At 42.0% G+C, this 23,456-nt stretch overlaps 1 protein-coding gene across 1 annotated transcript in view; it reads left to right on the top strand.

Moving 5' to 3' along the window:
* The first annotated feature begins 5,449 nt into the window (after positions 1 to 5,449).
* Positions 5,450 to 23,456, top strand: part of LOC126402763 (tyrosine-protein kinase receptor UFO) — a 36,012-nt gene continuing 18,005 nt past the window's right edge. Inside the window, exons 1-7 of the mRNA XM_050065008.1 lie at positions 5,450 to 6,058; positions 10,395 to 10,605; positions 11,029 to 11,129; positions 11,233 to 11,415; positions 15,444 to 15,524; positions 15,641 to 15,756; positions 18,378 to 18,573. Of these exons, the coding sequence (XP_049920965.1) occupies positions 5,896 to 6,058; positions 10,395 to 10,605; positions 11,029 to 11,129; positions 11,233 to 11,415; positions 15,444 to 15,524; positions 15,641 to 15,756; positions 18,378 to 18,573 (1,051 nt within the window). The 5' untranslated portion in view covers positions 5,450 to 5,895. The remainder of the gene's footprint in view (positions 6,059 to 10,394; positions 10,606 to 11,028; positions 11,130 to 11,232; positions 11,416 to 15,443; positions 15,525 to 15,640; positions 15,757 to 18,377; positions 18,574 to 23,456) is intronic.

Raw genomic sequence — 23,456 nt, 5'->3', positions numbered from 1 at the left:
CAACACTGGGCTTAAATCTAGGAGTTCTAGGTGAGCGGTGGTCTGTACTAAGACAGTGATCCCCCCACTGCAGCCAGGAGCATTCAGGGAAAGAAGCTTAAAGGTGCAGTTCATAGCAAAATCACAAATGCATATTTTCCCTCTTACCTGTAGTGCTATTTAACAATCTTGATTGTTTTGGTGTAAGTTACTAAGTGTTGGAGATATTGACCGTAGAGATGTCTGCCTTCTCTCCAATATAATGGAACTATTTCATGTAGTAACTTTTTTTTTCTATGTAACTACAACTGGCAACCAAATCATCTTGCAGAAAGAAGGGTGCATCTTCTCCCAGATGTGAGGCTTATGTTCATGACAGCGCGAGATGTTAACATTAATGGCATCCTCCTCAGCTGAGCTGTAATGCTAGCTAGCTCAGTGGTGCTAAGTGAGCTAACAGTAGATGCACGCTTCCCTGTGCACCATGATATGGTTCGCAGGTGTAGCTTGGTAGAAAAAAATTTGTTAGTTCCTACATGAAACTGCTGACAACAAGGTCTTGGATTATCTTTAGTAACCAGGTCATGATTTCTGGAAAGAGATATTGCTTTTGAGTTTGTTTTTTGGTGCTTTAAGCACCACAAGCCAAGTGCCATATAGTTCCATTATATCCAAGAGAAGGCAGACATCTCTACCCCGATATCTCCAACACTCGGCAACTCACACCAAAACAATCTAGACTGATAAATAGCACTACAGGTAAAAGGAAAAATATGTGTTTTTGATTTTGGGGTGGACTGTCCCTTTAAGAAGAAGCGGAATTAAAATCTGTATATATATATACTTGAACGCAACTACACTTTTATTTAATAATTAACCCTGTACAAGAAGGAGTAATTCAAGCTACGTTTTTCCCCATCAGTCGTATCTCTTCATGCACAGTGTATATACTTCTGAATGAAAACTTGTGGTTTCAAGGGACAAAACTCATTAAACAGGGGAAACCCCCCCTAACCTCATGTGTGCTTATCTCATTGTCTATGATTCCGACCCAATTGATTTAATTAAATTTTAAAAAATTCTTACATTACACTAGAATCAGGACACATGAAACTTTCATGTTCAGCTGGGACTGTGGGTGTAGTTTTAACTGTTAGCTGATGTCCAGCCCTGCATGTTTATCCAGATAAATTCTGAGTCAAGAGGAGTTTCACTGTATGCATTCAAACTAAAAACAAACACCTGACAACTTAATAAAAACAGGTTGGGGGCTGAAGAATAATAGCTTCGTGCTAACAACAATTGAAAGAAGGGCTTCACAAACAGCATAAAATATACACAGAGTCTGTAGAAGACCAAACGGGCATAAAATCTCTCACGAAAAGGTTATCAAGGAGAAATGATCTGAGATGTACAGCATGACACACGCAATGTGCCAAATATTTGTTTGAAGCCTATTTCAGTTGTGAGTGAGTCAGTTTATTCCCAGTGATAACCTGCTGTGTTTAAAGTTGATCATAAACAGAGCTCGTTATGAAAAGCCAAGTGTTGATGGGAAAGCAGGTTCTCATCCTCACAGTGACTGTTATTTTCCATCTGACACATCTGTGCTATCAAGTGGATTTTAATGAACTCTATACATGCATAAAGAAAAGCAGATGCTCAAAATCTAAAAGTGTCAGACTTCAGAAAGGCTGAGCTCATCAGGCATCTGCTCTGCTGTGTGTTGCTGGTGGTGTGTTCACTGCTGCAGGTTGCAAAGTAACCACTCAAGACATTTGTGCACCATCAAACAAAAAAAAAAAAAAAGTTTGTTGTTGCCACTGACAGGCTCAGATTATAAGTATAAGTGTCTGACAGCATTATGGATAGGATCCCCACAGAGATAGACATTTTTGTTAAAGAGTAAAATTATTTTTTGTTGAACCAGTAAAACCCCTGAAATCACTATTGCCAACCCCACCAGACTTCATTTAAATAACAAGTAATTTTAGCATGTATAGAGTTAGCTTATTTCCACATCTAACTGGGTGAATTGAGGGTTTATTTCAACCAAACTGTAATTAGTGATTGTTGGAATAGTGGAAAGAGGAACCAAAATGGCTTTTCTTTTTAATTTTATTTTGTTTCTGTCAACTTCGACTGAAGTGTGTTTTACAATGATAAAATTATTGTTTATTTAAATGGGGTCTGGTGGGTTTGATGATACTATTTTTGAGGCTGTTTCTGGTTAAACATCAAGGATCTTACTCTCTAACAAAAAGGTCTGTCTCTTTAGGAATCCTTTCCGTAATGTTGTCAGACACTTAAAATAATAATTTAAACCTGTCCGTGGCAAAAACAAGCACTAATTGTGGATGTAAATTGACAGAACACAAATATCCCAAGTGGTTACACTGCAGCCCGTTTTACCACAGCAGTCTCACTCAGTACTTGAACAATTCAAAAATTGTTGTTCCCATTAGTCTCTTAAACACAAAAACATGGGAAAATAGTGTAACTATTTGCCAAAAGCACAGCCTACAAACATTTTTGGAAGTAATTACACAAGTTAGTTCTAATTTAACATAACTGAACATCACACCTTGTATTTATTTACTATATATCTGTGAGTTACTGCTCTCATTTCTGTCAAGCAGTATTTGGTCTCACTTGCAGTATGAGGGCTTTGCATATAACAGCAGCAGGGGGCAGAAGAGTCCCTGTAAACTTCAGGCAATCACGTGACATTTATAGTGCTTTTGATGTATCAACAGGTTGGGGGTAGCAGTGTGTCTGGGTGCAGTAAGAAGAAGAAGAAGAAGAAGAAGAAGAAGAAGAAGAGGTAAGCTCATTGTTAGCATCCCCTGTGGCCCTGGAGCTGGGATAGCAGCAGGAAGGTGTTTCCCATGTCTTGCAGCCAATAGGGGCTCTCCTTCAAAACCAACAGGTTGTTTTGTTCAGCAGGCAGTGGAGACTAACAAGGATATTGGCACTGCAGTCTGCCTTTGTGAGAGGACATAATAACTGGTGTCCATATGACTTGTTTTGCTGGTTTTTATAACTGTAAGCATGTGCTTTCAACTTTGTTAATCCACTTTAGCTTAATCTAAAAGTCCCTGATTAAGTCTTGGTGTTGGTGGTGAATCAGGTTTGCCGGATTTTGGTGTGGCCTAAACTTAAACACTGAGTTCTGCAGAGCTGGTGCCCATCCCCCTCAAAACCCAAACATCCACTCCTTCCAGCCTCAAAACTTTGTGTTTTTGAGTAGAACACCCCTCTTTCTTGTACAGGACCCCCTCGGTGACCCTCTTCCCTCCCTCCCTGCCTCTCTCTCTGTGCTTCTATCTGGGAGCAGTGAGAGCACCATTGCTCAAGCTCTATTGAAAAGAGAGCATATACAATGGGGTCTTTCTCAGTCCCTCTCTGTCTCCATTAAAGACCCTGGGAACACAACACTGTCCACAGAGCCACTCTTAAAGGGCCAGTGGGATCCAGGTCTTCAACCTGAGTCCCAGCACCTCCCATCATTTTCATGGGAAAGGGAAAAAAACACAGGAATTGACGCAGCAAATCAATTATTCATGAATGGTATGTGAACCCTGTAGCGCCTTCTCTCAGGCAGCAAGTGCCAGCACCATCTCTGTCCAAACATATACAATCACCTCAGACATCACAGTCTGCAACAACACCGCAACGCTGCATTTCCCTCCTTCTGATGGGGATCAAGGACAGCAGCATTTATTTAGACTACAGCTGATGATGCTTCGGTCTGTTTTGGCTGAAGAGGTATGTTCAAACAAATTCCCAGACATTCTGATGACATAATGCTGGTTATGTGGGGTAGCAATACAGAAAAGTCTGATTATTATTACTACTACTTAACTGTCCCAAGCCTCCATCAACAGACCTTTATCCTCTTGTCTGGCGGTCATTGTAAAAAAGACATTAAAGGGATAGTTCACATTTTTTGAAGTGGGGTTGCATGGGGTATATTACATACAGAAGATTTCTGTCGGCCCTCTACGTTTGGAGAAGTGGCAGGAGTACTGCTCAACAGTGTTCTGCTTTGGACTGGGTCAGCAACAAAACATATTTTTGCCACCTAAAAAATGTTCTGCCCCAAAAAACAGTTTAAGTGTACGGTATGTTTGGAGTATTTCCACTGCTTCACCTTTTTGTCAGAAAGCCCATTCTGACAAGAAAGCCATTAATGTCTTCAGTTCCCCATCCATGCTTCCTTCAAAGCCACCAGACTCCATTGACAAAAACAGTCATTTTGGCTCTCAGAACACAGAAGCTGCTTGGCTACTGCTGCCTCTATCAGTTAGTGAGTTTGTGTTATTGTGTGACTCTGGTGAATCCGAACTAACGTCTTTAAATGCCAAAGTCACACAATAACACAAACAGAGTAACTGATTGGGGCAGCAGTACACCAGCAGCTCCTGTGTCCAGCAATGTTAAATCACTGCTTTTCTTAATGGAGTCTGGCTGTGAAGACGGCTTCAGTTTTCCATTACTTTGCTGTCTGGCGGTACTGTAAAGCAGTAAAAATATTCTAAATATGAAATCATATTTTGGTAAGACTTTTTTCAGGTGGTTAAAATTAATTTTGTTGCTGCCCCTGTCCATAGCAGTACATTGCTTCCATGTCTGACTCTTGCCTGCTTCTCCAAACTGGGTGTGTGCCAACAGACATCTACTCTAATCTGATCTAATACACTGACAAGTGGATTAGTACCTCATACAACCCCACTTCAAAATATCCGAACCATCCCTTTAATATTCCAGTTTAAATAAAGGTTGCACCATTTTAAACAGTTGTGAAGTGACTTGTCATGTTTAGTTAATGGGCCAATAGTGGAACACACCAAGAGGTTGGAAGTTATTAAACCAGAGCAATACAGGCCAAGGAACTAAATTGTTATCATGGCAGTCTGTTTATGGCCCTTATGGTGTTAAATATGTAAAGCAATTATATAGAAGCAGAATAATCCAGGGCACAATTAATAGATATGCTATCCCCTTTTTATAAAAAAAAAAAAAAGATAGGCCGGGAATTATTGAAATCAGTGTATCTGATGTGATAATTAATTTGTTATAACAAGAGGGGCAGAAAGGTAAATTAAGTTACTTCTCTCGATGACAGGTTTTTAACTCACTGTGTCTCATTTATTCATAAGTAAACAGACTCATTTATACTCTGCCCGGACTAAATGTTATCTATTATGTTGTTGATCCACACATGGGCAGTGCGCAGGTCTGTCTTTGCCACAGACTGACACATAGACTTTGTTTCCAGCGGGAAACGGCTGATTTACTGCGGCTATTTACAACTTCTGGGGATCCGTGTGTAATTAAAAAGCGAATGGGGGATTGTGTTGAGACAATCAGCATGCCGCAGGGTTTCTCACATCCTCTGAGAAAAGGAGGGAGACTCAGGAGGAGGAGGAGGAGGAGGGTGGAAAGAAGTTGAGTCGAGGAATTTGAATCCTGTTTGAAGGGGGAGAGGGAAAAGAAAGAGCCAGGGGAATGTCTGAGGGAGTCTGAGGGAACCGGTGGGCAGGAGAGGCTTTGGACGACAGACTGCAGGAAACACTGGTTTAAAAATACTCCCTCGGTTGCCAGAAATAGACTCGGCTTTGGACGAGTTAATCAGCGGCCGAAAAGTTCGGAGCGCATTTTGTTGTGCGCTTTTTGGGTAACTCAAAGTCTAGTGAACTGTATTGGGATCAATCAAAACAGCGTCAGGAGAAAAGCAAGAGCACCGCAGAGGTTTTTTTTACCCTCTGTCTCCTTAAAACGGGAACTGAAACGACGGGATTCTTTTCGCTTTGCTCTCATCAGTGGATAATCACATTTTCAGCATCTGCCGGAGTCACAACAAAACTTTTTCCAGCGCACAACTTTGGATCTTTGCGCTGCTGAGATGCGCTGATGGAGTCCGGTGATGTTTCCAAGATGACTTCTCTTCTCATGAAGCACATTTTCAGAGGTGATCTCCTCCCAACAAAAACCATGAGCGGGTCTAAATGGTTGTTTTTGATCCTCACCGTCATTTTTTCTGCTTGGAGGCCAGTATCCGCCGGATCACTCACAGGTAAGCGTAAATTGGCATCGAGCTGCAGCCTTTTATCCAATCTGTCTGTTATTTGTCAACTTGGGTGCGAGCGAAAACATCGTAATGAGCAATTAGCCCAGTCAGCCTTCTGCTCCTAACTCATTAAATAAATTTGCTTTGGGGTGGCGAGTGCAACCACAGCTGCAAGATCAACATCTGGCCAACATGAAGGAATTCAGTACACTCACAAGGCCTTTAAGAACAAGTCGATCAAAGAAAATGAGTAAACGATTCGTTTTACTGGCTCAGTTCAGGCTTAGAGTGACTTGTTACCTGCTGATGTTGATTCAGTGACAGCAGGTAAAAAGTGTTTTCCTTGTCTGACAGTTGGAGTCCACAGGGATCACGTTTTTGAGATCAGGTGCAGCATGAATACTTCTGCATGTTTTTTTACTCTTGCTGGGAACAAACCAGGTATCCAGACCAAGATTCCCACCACTTGTGGCATTTCCGGAAAACTGTGGAATTTTGAGAGATGTATTCCAGGCATGGAGAGGGCAAGAGCTTAAAATAAATCCAGCTGGGAAGAGAGAGAATCATAACACTGAACAAGCATGTAGCAGAGCAACAGAGAGAGAAGTATTGCATTTTTGCTTTATAGAAACTAGACTAGTTCAGATTTTTTGAAGTGTGGTTGTATGGGGTAGTAATCCATAGTCAGTGTTCCTATGTCTGTCGGCACGCCCCCAGTTTGGAGAAGCAGACGGAATACCAAAATGGAAGCTAAGCAATGTACTGCTGTGGAGGGGTTAGCAACGAAATGTATTTTAGCCACCTAAAAAAGTCCCTCCCAAAAAATCTAGAGGAGTTTAAGTGTATGCTATATCAAGAATATTTTCACTGCTTTACCTTTTTGTCAGGCAGCCTGTAACAACTTCAGTTCCCCATCCCTGCTCTAGTCAAAGCCACCAGACTCCATGACAAAAACAGTAGATTTGGCTTGCCAAACATGGTAGCTGCTGGTCTACCGCTGCCTCAGTCAGTTAATTTGTTTACTGTGTAACTTAAGTGACTCTGAACTTACACTTCAAAATGCCAAAGTCACACAAACAAACTAATTGATCGAGGCAGCGGTAGACTAGCAGCTCCTGTGTTTAACGATGTTGAATCACTGTTTTTCTCAATGAAGTCTGGCTTTGAAGAGAGCAATATAACACCTTCATTTCCCTGTCAGAAACCGCTGCCTTACGTTAAGGTAAAGCAGTAAAAAAAATTCTAATATAGCGCACACTTCAACTGATACTGACTTTTTTATGTGGCTAAAATGCGTTTTGCTGCTGCCCCCATCCGCAGCAGTGCATTGCTTAGCCTCTGTGTTGGTACTCATTTCTGCTTCTCCAAACTGGGGCATGCCACCAGACATCTACTGTATGTAATACACTGAATATGGATAAGTACCTCATACAACCCTCTGAGCTATCCCTTTAAATCCTTCTGTCTACATGTCAGGTCATTTTACAAGTGTGGAAACTCTGCCAACCATCATCCACAAGTCTTTATCTGTTCTAATAATCAAGATCACTTTTAACATTTTGGAATCCATCAGCTACGACAACCCGTTGGTGAAAACATGTAGTCCCTACAGGGGCCTCCACCTGTCAGCTCATGTGTTTTGACCATTATGGTCACGCTGTCTCTCTGGGAGTTGTGCCTCTGCCCTCAGCAGATGTATTACCGGGAGGGACAAAGAATACTAGATTCTGTTGTGATTTACAAGCTCAGACTGATGGTTTCAAAGAGTTTTTCCCGATGTCTCAGTTCCTATTTGGATGTAGAGATGGCTGTGGCCCAGGAGTGAGGGGAATGAGGAGGGGTTGGTTTGTGAGTCAGAGCCGGTCTGACTCAGACGCAAGCATTGAAATGATGGATGGGGTACGGGGGCAAGAGTGGAGGGGAAAGAGTTGGGAGGGGAGGTGGCAAAATGTGTAGCAATGAATCCAAAGAATGGCATGAAAAGGAGGCTGAATGAGAAAAGGGCAAAGGCGCGGCAGTGAATGGAGGGGCTGAATTATACGTAGCGTTAAAAAGCCAGAAAGATAAAGGAGGGAGTGAGAGGAGGATAAATGCTCGAACTGTGTCGGGTATTTTTGGTATGTGCATGTTCACTGACATTTAACATCTGAGCATTTTCTACTATGGACTGAGAGTAGGAGTAGAGACGGGCTGGAAAGAGGGAGATCATGAAAAAAAGTGTGGGACCTCGAGGGAATTTGGGGGACAAAAGGGAGGAGATGGAGTAGTTAAGCACAAATGAATCACTGGAGACAGGGCATACACACACACTTACACACGGTGAACTACGGCCTGCTCTCTCTGTCCACCTCTGCATTCTCATAAAAGGTTTACAAGCTTATTATTAAATGAATGCAGCACACAGAGACAGATAAAGAACGTATAGGGCTGTTTTTGTTCAATATGGCACCGAGAAAAAAAAGTCAGGGCCACGCAGATTCTTGAAAGAGCTCAGCCAAGCTTAAAAATAAAGGGAGGAATGACTTTTAACGCCAAAGAGCACAGAGGCAGTGAGGCAGAGACTCAGCGGGCCTCTTCATTTATTGCACACTCCCAGAACAAACTCTACATGCACAACTACAGAATCAAGGCCATGCTCCACATATGAGTAACACAAGTGCTGCCAAAGTGTGCTATTTACATTTCATGTCTGTTGTCAGAGGCTGAATTATGTGTGTTTATGTGTGTATTAGCGTGAGATGGGTTGCAGTGGAGTCCTCTGGGGTCACAGTAAAGGGTCAGAGGTTGAAGGTTGGCCATGAAGCAGACTAGGAGGGCGGGTTGACAAGCTTGAGAAAATCTTTATAGGCATCACTCAGTGAAACAAGTGTGATTTATTCTTGTCCTGAAATTCAAGAACACATGCCAAGTTCGCACATATTATTTTATCTTTTCTCTATTTTATAAAGATAAGGAGTGGATAGGCCTCTGCTCACTCTATGGATGCTTAGCATTTTTATTTGATGCTGTAGAAGAAAAATTCCTGCAGGAGAGATCCTTGCCCGTCATATGTATGTGTCTTCGCCAAATTTATGTTTCAATGCAAGGCCATTCTCTTATCTCTGACACCGCATGCATGCCTTGCCCTCGACATTAGCAGGAACCATTTCTGTTGAATGTCTTTAAAGTAAGGATAAGCAGGACCAGTTCATACTTGTCATATTTAGGATGATCCTCTCTGCGTCATTTTTAGGATGTTGAACAGATTCACAGACATAGTGGCAGACAACCTGCAGGCCCGTCTCTGCTGTCTGAGAGAAGCCCTGAATATGTTAAGTGTTTGTGTTGAGCTCTCTGTTCTCTGACACTGTCAGAGCAGCAGGAGCAGCCGTGCACCAACAAGGAGCCTTTGTCCCAGTATCAGCTCTGTCATCCTCAGGTCGGCTCCTCTGTTAGTGAGGGACACGAGATAACTGGAGTCAGTGTGGTGGTGGATAAACTCCTGGCTCACCTGTCGTTATCATTTAAGTGATGGCAAAGTCAAACCTGTCCAGGATAAAGGAAAATTTATCAGAATGAGCACACAGCCAAATTAAGTTTTTAGAGGTGAGAGGATCAGTTGAGTAATTCAAAGTCAACAACAATCCAGAAAAGGCGAATATTATTCCTGAATTGAGCTAAATGGGGGCTGTGTTTGATAACAGCAAAATCAAAACCTCCATTTACAAACTCCTGCAGTATAATTCAAGTCTCATTTATCCAGTCATATGCTCAGGATAAACACATGCATTTTCACTAATCCGTTACTATTTAAAAACATCAGCACACACAGTCTCATGTGTGTACTGACCATGAGGGTCAAAACAGAGTAGCATGCCTTGGCCATGCATGTGTGTTTAAACTCAGGGCACACTACTGGTAGGCGTACGTGGTTTTTATACTGTAACATTTTAGTGAAAATGCATGTGTTTTGGAAGTACTGAGCATATGACTGGATAAATAAGACTTGGATTATACTGCATGAGTTGTGTGGGAGTTTGTAAACGGATGTTTTGATATAGTTTTGGTTCCAGTTTACTTCAATTCATCATGAATGTTCTCCTTTTTTGGATTCTACATTCACCCTAGAAGCATGCAAGAAAAACTTTTCTTCACAAATCCAAAGTCAGGAGGGTGAGTTATTGATATACAAATGGTGATTTTACCAGTGAAGTATTACTTTAAACCACTTAATATAAGGCAGAAGATGTGATATATGATAATTTTACCATGTTGTAAATGTGTACTGTTACTGTATGCACAGTTTGTTGTTATGATAGAAAAACAACCCCCTAATCCTGCTTCTTCTCTCTCTTAATCAAAGATTTGGAGTTTGAACGTAGTCCCACTACCATCATCTCTTCACTGGGCAAACCTGTTACATTGCACTGCACCCTGAAAGGCACAGGGGGTGAGGAAGAGGACCCCCCTGATGTGCTCTGGCTGAGAGACGGTGTGCCACTTCAGTACGCAGACACCAACCAGTTCCAAGTCCACACTGGCAGCAACAGTTGGACGATCATGAGCACGCTCAGGTAGGCATCAGTTTTCTCTGCTTCACATGCTGGCTGCTTTTGTCATGGCAGATGTGAAGATAAAGGTTCATCTATTGTGAGGGAGCCACACCTGGCCAAAAAATGTCAGTCATGTGTGTGTGCTGTGTGTTTGTTGTGTTTGTTTCCTGTTCCTCCACCTTATCCTCCCATCTAGCTTAACCAGTACTGTTGCTGGATTACCTCACTACGCTACTTCCAGCCACAGTGGAACACAAATTAAGTCTTAAAGAAATTATATAACCCAAACAAAATCCCACCAGCCTCTGTATCTTAATGTATTGAATCCCAGTGTGATTGGATGGAAAAAACTGCAAGAAAACTAATTAGGATCTGTGCATATTTCTGCCTCTATCACCCAGTTTAATGAAGCCTGTCAAATCATATCCTTTATGCACACAACAGTATTGAGAAGGTCCAGCTTCCTGACATGGGCTCCTACCGATGTGCCGTTCTGTCAGAAAGCCACCAGACTATGTCTGATGAGGGGAGCATTCAGCTGGAGGGTGAGTTCATCTCACAACAATAAGCTTTTTTTCTCTGTGTGCTGCAGTTTTATTTGGATTGTTAAAAGAGTGAAGGCCCTGATTCAGCTCATTCTTTTCTCAGGCCTTCCTCATTTCTCTGTGGAGCCCCAGCACATGTCTGTAGTGGCCAATGTATCCCTGAGTCTGAGCTGTGTGGCCCACGGACCTCCAGAGCCAGTCAGGGTCATCTGGCTACAGGACGGTGCTCCTCTCAACTCCCTGACAGACCCGGTGGCCCTGTCACCCTCCACGCTTAACCTCACAGGTATCATCTTTCACTCTCTGTTAGACAAGGCCACATGTACACAGCTTAGTCAGACTCATTAAAACATGCAGCCTCAATCATCCTCAAGGGCACTGACACAGCTCAATGTTCAGCAATCGATAAAACAGTCTGGGACTACAATTGTTGATTGTCTAGTCAAAAAAATACAAACAGCAAATCATCACTATTGAAGAACTGGAACCACAAAATGTTTTTGAATTGATAAAGCGTTAAACAATCAATCAGTAATCTTAATTTTTGATTCATCGACTGCTCATTTCAGCACTACAAAAGTCAAGTAAGAAGTCACTGTCAGCAGCCTGCGGCCCCAAGTAGCAGAGTTTTTAAATTACCAAAAACAAGACCTTTTTCAAAACTACTGGTTTTAATTTAATCTATTTAGACTGATTATAATGTACTGCTTCGAAAGCTACACAGCAGCTATCATCTGTACTTTCAAAGGCTTCCAAATCCCCCCTCCATGGCTTTAACAAAACCACCAAATAACCACCCTCCCCAGGGAGAGCAGGCTGGCTGGCACAGTGCCAGTGGATCCATTGAGGTCGTGCCTTGTGGCGGTGCAGTTGATGGGTAAAAGCAGAGCAGCAGGCGCAAGAGGGACGATTGGGGGAAGACAAATAGATGGGCAGAGGACGGAGGGAGATAAAAGAAAGGAGAGAAAGGAAGATGGTTCTGTTGCTGCTTGAATGCAAACCACAGCTGCCTGCCAGATAGCTGGCCTGTGTTAAGTCCAGTAGTAGGAGGACAGGAAGAGCGGGCTGAGTCAGACGGACGGAGGGAGGGAGAAGCGGGCGGCAGCGGGCGGTTTAAGAATCTGGTTTGACTCATCGTAGCAGGCTGGCTGGTGCTGACCAGGGCCCGTTTGCCGGTAACCTACACTCACATCTCTGGAATGGGCAGCTGCTCTGGCAGACCACAGGTCCAAACACAAATAATCTTACAATAGGCCCATAAAGAGAAATGGAATGAAGTATGTTCCAACCGTTAAGAAAACAAGGGCAGCACATCTTCAAGTTTCCATCCACATCTGATGGATACTCTAGGAACCAAAGCTTCTAGGGCAAAAAGCAACCAAAGCAAACTAACACAACTTAAATGAAGTCCTTATGTAGAGTATAATATTTGATTTAAAGTCCTGTGTATCCAATAACTGTCTGAACGACCAACAGACATCAGCAGAAACTTGGTATCCTTCCCGGTGACTCACTTAGAGAACTGAAAGACATACTGTATTGACTGCATTTAGGTCAGGAGACTGACTCAGCCAGTCAGGAACATTCAGTTGTTTTGGGCTTAAATAAGTTATTTTGGTTGTGTGTTTGGAATCACTGCCCCACTGTACTGACTTAAAACTATGTATGAAAAGAGCTACAAGTCCAGTACTGTTCACCAACTACATATATATATATATATATATATATATATATATATATATATATATATATATATATATATATATGTATGAGTAAACCCTCAAATTCTCAGAAGATGAAAGTCAGCCTTTTAACCTAAATTTATTGTTTCAAGTCAAAGCATGCTAAAATGTTTAAAGGGGGCCTATTATGCTTTTCTTTATTTTGTGTCTTATAGTGTAACAATGTCAGCCAGAATTTCAGATCATGAGGTAAATGTATGTAGATTTAATCCTTGTGAACAAAAACCTCAGGCTTCAGACTGTTCTGAATACTCTGTTTCCAGTGTTATTTCTACTGCACCAACAGTATGATGTCACAATGTGCAGGATTTCTTTATATGTTCGTCTACTCCAAACTACGTAGCCTACAATGCTACATGTAGCTGCATGCTAACGTCAGGGAAACATGTAATCTTGGTTGCCTCGATTTCAGATCATATTCCTGCTGAAACAGATTGTGTTATGTTTAGAGGCTTTTATTGGGAGCTGAGTGGTTACTGTGTATGCCATGTAGCTACAACGTCCGGGGTTCGATTCTGGCCGTGGGACCTTTGTTGCATGTCCTACCACTCTTTCCCCTGCTTCTACACTGTCCTTTGTCAAATCATTTTGGAAAAACAAAACAAAACAAAAAATTGAAACAGAAGCTTTTATTGGTTATTTTTCATGGTAAATGTAAAGACCGGAAACGCTGACCAATCGGAGCAGACTGGACTTTTTCGGGAGCCACAGTGGTAGATGGACAAAAAGTTCCATAAATTTCGTTAAATTTCCATTTTGTATCATTTTACAGTCTTAATGTTTGTTAAAATCATGAGAGTAATCCATTATAAAAAATAGTATTAGTTGAAGCCTTAAATCCAGAATGTTAAAGTTCATAAACAAAATTATGAAAAGCACATGATGTCTAAGTCCTAATACTTCCTGACTGCACTGCACATGTCAGCCAAGGAAAGGAAGCACCAGGACTATACTTCGTCATTCCCAGCTGAAAGTAACTCTGTTGGTCAACACTGTGATGCTTGTGAGCTCAGGAGTTCTTCCTGGTGACCGATTATGACATGTTCAGCTGGTCAGGGGATGTTGTGTTGCGGTTTGATAATGGGGAAGGAAAGAGACAGAAGGGCGAGTGGTGCAATTTCGAGATGGCCTGATGAGCAGTTCATTCTCCCACACAGCCAGTGCTCATCCCTCACCCTTCCCTCCCTCCCTCCTTTTCCTCTCTCACAATCCCTCGCTTCTCCCAACGAGGATTGTACCCCCTGTTCTTTTTCCGGCCCACAACACAATGGAGGCATGGTGCCGTCAGCGCAGAGCGACACACTGCGTGATTCTGTGCGAGTTTGTGGCTGATTGACAATGTCAGGGTGTTAGATAACAGTGGTAAAACTTGAATGTCACATGTTTCAGTATGCGTGTGTGAGTGTAAGACTGTGTTGTGTTGTGGAATGAGTCGAGTGTGTGAGCATGCTGTGAGTCACTTTGTGAGAGGAGTCATTCTCTGTTGCATGTCAGTGTGTGTGTGTCAGTGTTTTGCCCCCTTCAGTGGAGCCCCAGCCTCTTGAAGGCAGCAGCTCAGCCTTTTACACCTGGACCTCAACACGGCTGCTCTCTTTGTTCTCAGAACTAAACAGCAAAAAATGTCAAGCTGCAGGCATTAGGAACTACAACCGTGCAGTCATTGCACTATGTTTTTGTTTTAAAACTTATAACTGTTGCTTCATTTTGTAACCTACAAAACAGAGACTTTTAAAAACTCTTCTGACCACATTTTAGTTTGAAAACTTCAGGGTTGCATTTAAGTCTGGATTAGCAAAAGTGGAGGCTTTTGAAAATAATGAGGCAGACTCCCACGTTTGCTTTCTGATTGGCTCTTATCAGTCACAACATGTCAAGCAAAATCATTATGCTAGGTCTACATAGCTTTTGTGATTTCATTCTTCTTTTGTGGGCACTGTTACTACTTTCCCTTTGCCACAGGTTCCTCCGGTGATGACTAATACTCTCGGTACCGCTCTAATATGTTGCTGTGTTTGCTTCATGACTCTCAACCTGTTTCAAGTATCAAGAAAAGCATCAAGCTGGATTTAAAAAAAATTAAAAACAGTGAAAAGATGTATGTCAAAAGTCAGATATAAATATCATTTCTTTTTCATAATGCAGGTTTGGATTACAGCTTTAAAGCTTTAAAATTGAGTGTGATAAGTCAGACACACTGATACCAATCTTAACAAGATGAGAAGGAGTTGGATAGAGGGGTTGCTGAAATGTCACAAGGCGAATTTTTACCTTTAAAAGACCATGATTAGTTTGATGTGTTTATTGCGAGATCAGGCTAATCTCTGAAAACTTTACTTCAACATCAACCAGCACACACTAACCCCGAAACTAATCAAAACACTGTTGACACAGAGATCACGTTACCTTATGGAAACTATTACCCACACATTATTCTCACTTCAGTTTGAACTTTCACACCTTTTCACACATCAACATTATGCAGAACTCAGCACGCTGAGCAAGGGTTTTTGGTTTTAAAAGCAACCCAATGTTCCTGCTTCACATGTGCATGTCGTTTCATTTTTTCGTCCAGGTTTGAACAGGACCAGCACTTTTTCTTGTGAAGCCCATAACCGCAAAGGCGTGGCCACCTCTGGATCTGGTACCATCACCGGTAGGTGTCACACCGTGGAAGCACAAACATTTTTATCACCAGTCTTTATTCCTGTGTAAAATTGCTGATTGCATTATCCTTTGTTATATCTTTGTTTATTATGTATCTGTCTTTAGTTCTCCCATCTCAGCCTCGGAATCTGACAGCTGTGGAGATCACTCCGACCAGCCTCCGTTTATCATGGCAGCCTGGTTTCGGAGGCGTCTACCCGATAATCCGTTGCTCTGTTCAGGTAAATCTAAGAAGAGAATACCACAGCTAGCTGCGAAAACTAGTGACTGCTGACTGTTTGAGCTGCAAGTTAAACAAATACATCACTCTCCCTCTATTTGTGAGCCTCTGCAGACCAGAACCTTACCTTCTGCATTTTAAAGAAAAGAGAGCTTGCTTTTCTTTTCTTTTCTTTTCTTTTCTTAACTCATCCTCTGCCCCTCCCTGCTTTATTCCTGTACCAGTGGATCAGGTTTCACTCTGGGAAAGTGGCCTCCTGGACTAATCGCATGTAGCACCACTCCCTCTCTCTCTGTCTGTGTCAGTGTCTCTCTGCCACTATGCTGCTCTGTGGCCATTACAGCTCGTAGCTGAGAGGAGGAACATTTTCTCCTGGAGAAGGGAGCAGTACAGCACCACCCCTAAACGTCTGGTTCTAATAAAGCTGCCCCTCATACCTCTTGCTGTTCTTGCCCTCCCTCCCTCCCCTCAACCCCATCACCCTCACAGGGGAACAAGGCGAGGGGCCGGCTTTGGCAGAATGGGGCAAAAATCTGAATTTAACGGTTCATTGTGTGGCGTAGAGAAACATGAAAAAAGCAACAGAGTAGAGAGCAGAAAGATGTTACTGTGATCCACAAAGAAGGCGTTAAAAAAAAGAAAGGCAGTTAAAGACAACAGAAAAGGCAGTGACAGCAGGTATTGTGGGTCTGAGCCATACAAGGGGAATGCAGGCCGAAATGACTCAGAGCTGAGCTGTACAATTAGATTAATTGCACTTGTTTATGGGCTGGACAGTGATTCACCGAGTCAGGAATGACTCGCACTCTCTCTCTCACACACACACACACACACACAAGCATACAGTCCTCATTCATACAACATAGTATTCCTTGAGATCACACCACCCTAACTCACGTCATGAGTTGTAATCTCCCACCCAGCTTCTTATGTGACCTCTGAATATTGTTTTTGAAGTCATTGTCAACCTGCCATACACACACCTTATCTTTTTGTGTGGCTGCAGACTTGGTCCATTATTTGTATGTTTTCAGCTCTTACTGTAAAGCCTGCCCTGTGAAGTGCAGCCAGCAGTCTGCAGGAGCCGCTTAATGATGATAATGAGCAAACTCACCAGAATAATGGTCCTTTAATGTGGTTTTATTATTGCTGCAATAAAGGATTTTTCCTGCCTTGTGTTCCTCTTTAAATGTGTTTACCACAGAGAGTTTGCAGAGGCAGCAGGTTTCTGCCTGTGATTTTTAGTTGATAGGTTCTGCTTTCAGTGCACCTTACTGGGCCTGGGTCACGTTCAAAACAGCAATGAAACAGATTTTACACCATTTTTGGCAGTTAACACTTACTGTAATGACCATCCCCCACTGTCATTATGCACAGACTCCACCCTGCTGTCTTTTATTCCACGATAGCTCATACCACTGACTGTGCGTTAAGGGAGCAATGCTAGAAAAACAGCTGAAGAAAATATTTCTGATTGCAGAAACAGGAAGTTCCTCCGCAATGTAAACTAACATTTAAAAACTGCAACAATGATTAAACCCTGCAGACCGATTCCAATCAACATATTTACTTAAAAGAAACACTCTCCAACATTCACAAGAAATTTTAGCCATCTATTTTCAACATTGATTTAACAGTTTTGTGTATAACTGTTTTATCAATAACTGAGATGCTGATCATAAATAACAATTACCTCAAGGAGCTGGCATTCAGAGTGGTAATTATGATCACACTTCTCATATGAATGCACTTCCTTTCTAACTCAAAAATTATAACTCTATGTGTTTTAATATAAGTTTTTTTTTCTTTGGCTTTACTTAAGATTATGAAGATGTTAAAAGCACCTTCCCCCATCAATTCTTCAGTTCTTCCACTATATGCCATTGTCAAAAACTTTGGCTTTGAAGGCCCAGTGTGTAGGATTTCCAGAGATATACTGGAAGAGGTGGAATATTATATAATGAGTATGTTGTATGTTGTATAATGATGTATAATAATCACCTGAAAATAAGACTTGTCGTGTTTTTGTTGCCTTAGAATGACCCATTTATATCTACATAGGGAGCGGGTCCTTGTCCACAGAGATGTCTATCTTGCACTGCCGTTTTAATACAGTAACCCAGAATGGACAAACCAAACACTGGCTCTAGATTTCAGGTTTTTCGCATCGTCCTTTGTAGTGAGCAGATCCCCAGCAATGTGCTGCACAGCATCAGAGAAACTCTGTCTTATACGTCAATCTGCTTTATTCAGATTTGCTTTAAATCACTGGGTCATTGTGGGTAATTTGGCTCCTGAACAATGAACACTGAAGAAATCCTAACTCAGAGTTCACACTTGGCATAGGGGAGAAGTTTCAGCTGATGGCAAGCTGCAGTCGTCACCACTAGATGCCACTAAATTCTACACACTGCTCCTTTAAATTGGTTGGCACTAAAAGAACAGAGTCCTCTTCCTGTTTGTGCCATAATGCAATAAAGTAGATTACCATCCAAATTTGGCCTCACAATCTGAAATGCAGCGTCAATGCAGGTAAAAGCTGCCGAACTCCTTAGAAGTATGTTTTTAATGTCAATGTGTTCAACATGTCACAGATCTAAGCTTGTCATCTGAATGTTTCAGGCCAAACATGCGGGAGAGTCCTTCAAAGCAGGACCAGATAAGATGATCCACAACCAGAATGTGAACATCCCACCAACCACGCACCTCATTGGGGACCTGGAGCCCCACAGCCTCTATGCTGTCAGGGTGGCCTGTCACAGCAGCCAGGGCCCATCTGACTGGTCGCACTGGGTGGAGCTACGCACCAAAGAAGGAGGTGAGGCCTCCAATAGACGACATGTTTGTTTTCACCCAGGGTGTGTGCGTGTGAGGGGTCACCTACTCTGAAGTGAGTTGAGGTCAAGGCTGTGTTATCTGGCTACTGATTGAGTCCAAGTCTCCTCCCACTCCTGCTGTGTACCTCAACCAGTACGAGACAGATACACTGCAGTTAGCAGGCACGACTAAGCCACTTTTAAGGGTGTTTTGGTGTACCAAGGATTATTTTACTGAACTATGAAGTAATATGTTTGCCTTCCACATTTGCATGTAAACACCCAGGATGTATCATTAGAATTTAACTTTATTTTTCACTGCTAAAAATACCAAACCTTACAGAGTGGTATTTAGCAACAAGCAAGTCAAGTCTCAAGTCTTTGCAGACAAATTGCAACTCTTCAGCAGCGAATATAATTATACGTTAGTGTGTTTTTTATACATCTAAGACAGGTCTCCTTATAGGCCTAATGATTAAATTTATACTGATAATATAAACAAATATTAAACTTGCTCTAGTATTGATTTTTTTTATTGTTTCAGGATTTTATTTGGTCAAAATTGTAGTACTCATTTAACTTTAAGGGAAACTTCACCCACAAAATGACCATTTGTATATCACTTACTCACTGTGTGTTACGTTGAATTTGTGAAGAAAACTTTGGTTTTCTTTGAGGCCTACACGGTGAACAGAGAATCCAAAAAAGGAAAACGAAAGGAAAAAGAATTGAAGTAAATGGAGTCCACGCTTAACAACAGCAAAACTACATCAAAACATCCATATACAAACACTCACACAAATTGTGCAGTGTATTCCATGTGTCATTTTATTTCACAAACACATCTGTTGTGTTTTAGTGTGTTTGAGAAGTACTGAACACACGACTAGATAAGTAAGACTTGGATTATACAGCACGAGTTGTGTGTGTGTGGAGGTTTTGGTATATTTTTATTGTTAAATGTGGTCCCTGTTTACTTCAATTCATCAAGAATGTTTTCTTTTTCTGGATTCTCCATTTACTGTGGAGGCATGCGAGAAAACAAAGTTTTTTTCAGTAATTCAGCGTAACACATGGTGATTAATCGATATACAGATGGTCATTTTGCAAGTGAAGTATTCCTTTAAGTCTAAAGCCAAGATCTGATATTAAGTCTTTAATGTTTTGCTTAGGCAGTGGTTAATGGCTGTAAGTATTTTAATGTTTGACTGTGGCTTTAATGATCTCTTATGACTCTGTTTCATTGTTTTCTATCTTGTCTCGAATTCAAGCTGCCATAGGCTTAAAAAAGTCGCTTACAGAGGCCCTTGGGTGTAACAGTCACATTCATGAGTATGTGACAGCTTAATGAAAGACAACAAAATGCCTAAAGAGATACTCTTAATTATCATGGACACTTTCAAGGCATTTTACCCCCCAAACAGATTTATCTGAGCTTGCTTTAGGTGATTTACTGCAAGTTCAATTCTGTCGACTGCTTTTCAGCTTGACTCCAAGTGAGTCATGACTTATCGAGAACATATTGTATGTATAAGGAGTCAGAGAATCAGGTTACAGTGCACTGTTAGTCATAATATTCCTTCCTGTGCCCCTTTAACTTAGTCTGTGTTTATGAAGAATACCAGACACAAGTCGCTGTACCTCTACGGGCTCTCAAATGTAAACTCTAGAGGTAGAAGGCTTACTGGTATTGAAGGGACAGAGTAGGTGGAGACGGAGTCTGGGGGGGGAGAGGGAAGGAGGGTGGACGTTAAATTCTCCTGAAAGGCTTCAGTTAGGATCGCAGCGCTCTGTCCAAACTGTAATGCTCGGCTGCTGTGTGTTTGAGTTTAAACTGAGGTGGGATTTTCCATGCCAGCTCATGCTGTCTCTATCCCTGGATGAATAGGAGTGGAAACAGCGTACACTAAGAGGAGAGATATGCCACAGGAGGGATGATGGGGGCTTTCCATAATGGAAGCTGCTCATAATCTGAAAACACTTAAACGTAGCATTTCTCATAAGTAGGAAAATGGAGAAGTAGCACTCCTTGAAATGCTACTGTAAAGGAGAAGGACAAGAAGTGGTTTTGAGATACGCTGGCTACAGACAGGATTTTCAAGTTTCAGTTCCTCTTTCAACAAGTTATAGAAATCTTAGTTTTGTTTCAGTGGAAAAATCCTCTCTTTTGCCAAATTATGTAATTTCCCTTTGGACAGTGTTGTTTCATCTCTCAGCTCTCTGCACTTGTTCTAATGAGTCAGAGGATGAAAAAAAAACAGAAGATTAGATTCAGCTGGTGGTCAAAGATAGTTCAGGAGGCGCTGAGGGTCAAAGGGAGTGACAGAATGAAGGGGAGAGGTAGACTGCTCACAGCTCAGCCATATTTTCCACATCTCTCTTCAGTTTCAGTGCTTGAGACTGTGACAAAACTCCCATGAGGCTCTACTGTTGAGCCTGAAGTCTTTCTTACTTGCGTTTTACTCTGCTCCATTTGTTTCTCATTAAGAAATTGTGCAGATATGTGCTTCACTATCTCTTTACATGTGTCATCCTGGCACAGACAGCCCCATTTGCTGCTCCTCTGTCTCCTCCTTAATTCTTGAGTTATTCACTTCATTACAGACTCTTCTCCCGCCAGTTCCTTTTTGTTCTCATATCCATCCTCCATTTCCCTCAAGTAGACAGTCCTGACTTGCTCCCATTTTGTTGCAATAGTCAGGGTTGGGTTTTAAGGAGTTGCAAGTAACATATGTGAGTAAAAAAGTAGTTTTTTTAAGGAACATTTACTTTTCACGCTCTTTTTTTAAACCATTAATCTACTTTTTGCTTCACTGTATTTGCTATTTATATCTTTATTACAACTATCCTGCTCTAAATGTAGGGATTGAGTGTAGGGAGGAGCACCTCTAGCTGCCATTTTGCCAGCTGCCTTAAAGAAAAAGAAGCATCGCCTGTCTTTTGACCATGATTCATTTTAAATGAGAGTAATTGTACTTTTACTTAAGTATATATTTTTTAGTATTCTGCACACCAGTGGCAATAGTCAACCTCAAATCCTACAAACAGCACTGAGAATCTATTTCCTGCATCAAACAAGCAAACAAAGTTTTTTTCGAATACAGTCTTTCAACTTCACATCTTCATCTCTCATTTCCCCCATTTTTTTGGCCCCAGATGACCTGTGATTTCCCTTTGCAGAGCACACAGCTAGGCACTGTGGGAAAAACAAAAAAAAGGGGGGCTTGATGGTGGGAGAAGGCAAGGAATGGATAGAAGAACAGGGGAACGAGGGGAAGGGGGCGCTTTGAGAAAACACTTATTTTGCTATTTTCCCAAAGCCCACCATTTTCCCCCGAGGATGAGAGAAAAGAAGGAGAGAGAGGAGGGGGCTGATCGTTGGGAGAGGAAGCGAGACGACCCATGTCACCCGCTAATCCTAAAACTGCAATGAGATTATGTTTTACATATCCATTCTGTAAACACGCTTTTCTTTCACCTAAAATAATTACGGAAATGCTTCTTTCCAAAAACAAACTAACAAAATGAATGGACTATGAGCGGGTGTGGCAACACTTGACAAGTGTTTTGGTGCACTATTTACATACTTTGTTACACTGAAAATACAGCTAAGACACTCCTGATTCCTTCTACACATCTGTCTGTACCCCTAAAGTGACAGCAGAATTAATCCAGAGTTACAGGACACCCAAACTCACCGTCCTGATGGAAGTGGGTCATGATGACGTGGCACACGTGTCACATTTAATCCAGTTTAATACCACTGCCAGCAATATGCTACTCCAATCATTAAAGGACTTCAAGACAGACAACACTCTGTTCTCCCGTAAAAATTAAAACGAGGTGGATGTCCATAAAAGTTGTGACATATTTGACGACACTAACACTCTGGCTGATCTGGGAAACATGTTTCCTGTGTAGTGCTGAGTTTGTTTTCATTTATGGAGAACAGACTCCAGATCCCAGGGTTATGAGTCAGTTTTTTGGCTTCAGGGTGACCCTTTTCCATCCACGTGTTGACCCACGCGGAGACTGAGAGGACGACATGAAGCGTAAAAGGAAACAGAGTAACAGCCCTGACTCCGAACAATGTTTAAATGCTTCCAAGCATGGTTATCTGACACTGCTTCTTCAACAGCAACATGAAACAGGATGTGAAACAGTAGTCTGCCATGGATGCAGATGTTAACCTCCTCTGTTGTGAACTAATTGTGGCTCAAAAGTGTATGTTTCTCAGCCTCTTGCCAAGCCTGGGCTGCTTTCATGTGGAACACAAAAGAACAACATGAGGCATATTTTCTCTGTAGTTTCTGCACTTCAGAAAACGGCACCAGCACAAATCTAGTGTTTTAGTTTTCCTTTAGAAACTCCCTAAATGTCTTAACTGGAGCTTTTTCAACTGTTTTTTCCCCCTCCTCCACAAAGTTTTACGTCAACATCTCTGTTCTCTTGAACTCATAGCATGACAAAAAGAGGCATTACCACAGAGTGGGCAGCGAGGGAGAAGAAAACTTGGAAAGAGGGAGATGGAATCATGTTGGATGGAAGACAGGGAGAGAGAAAGAGACGAAGAGGGGAGGAGAAAGGGAGTAAGGGAGTGGGTAGGCAACAGAGAGGTGGAGAAGGAGGCAGAGAGAGGGACAGATGACGGATCATAGGTGGAGACGAACTGCTGGAATGAGCTTGACTTGGAGGTTGTTTTTGTTGCCGCTGGCAGGCAGAACGGGGACCGCATGTGGAAACAATCATCCGCCAAACGCTTCCTGATAACATCATCCATAGGCTGGGCCATGTTTCCCAAACTCACACTGACTTGGTGTGTGCGTGTGTGTGTGTGTGTGTGTGTGTGTGTGTGTGTGTGGGTGTGTGTGGTTGTCCAGCTAGT

Source organism: Epinephelus moara, chromosome 2 (assembly GCF_006386435.1).
Source record: "Epinephelus moara isolate mb chromosome 2, YSFRI_EMoa_1.0, whole genome shotgun sequence".
NCBI lineage: Eukaryota > Metazoa > Chordata > Actinopteri > Perciformes > Serranidae > Epinephelus > Epinephelus moara.
This window is presented reverse-complemented; position numbering and strand designations above follow the sequence as displayed.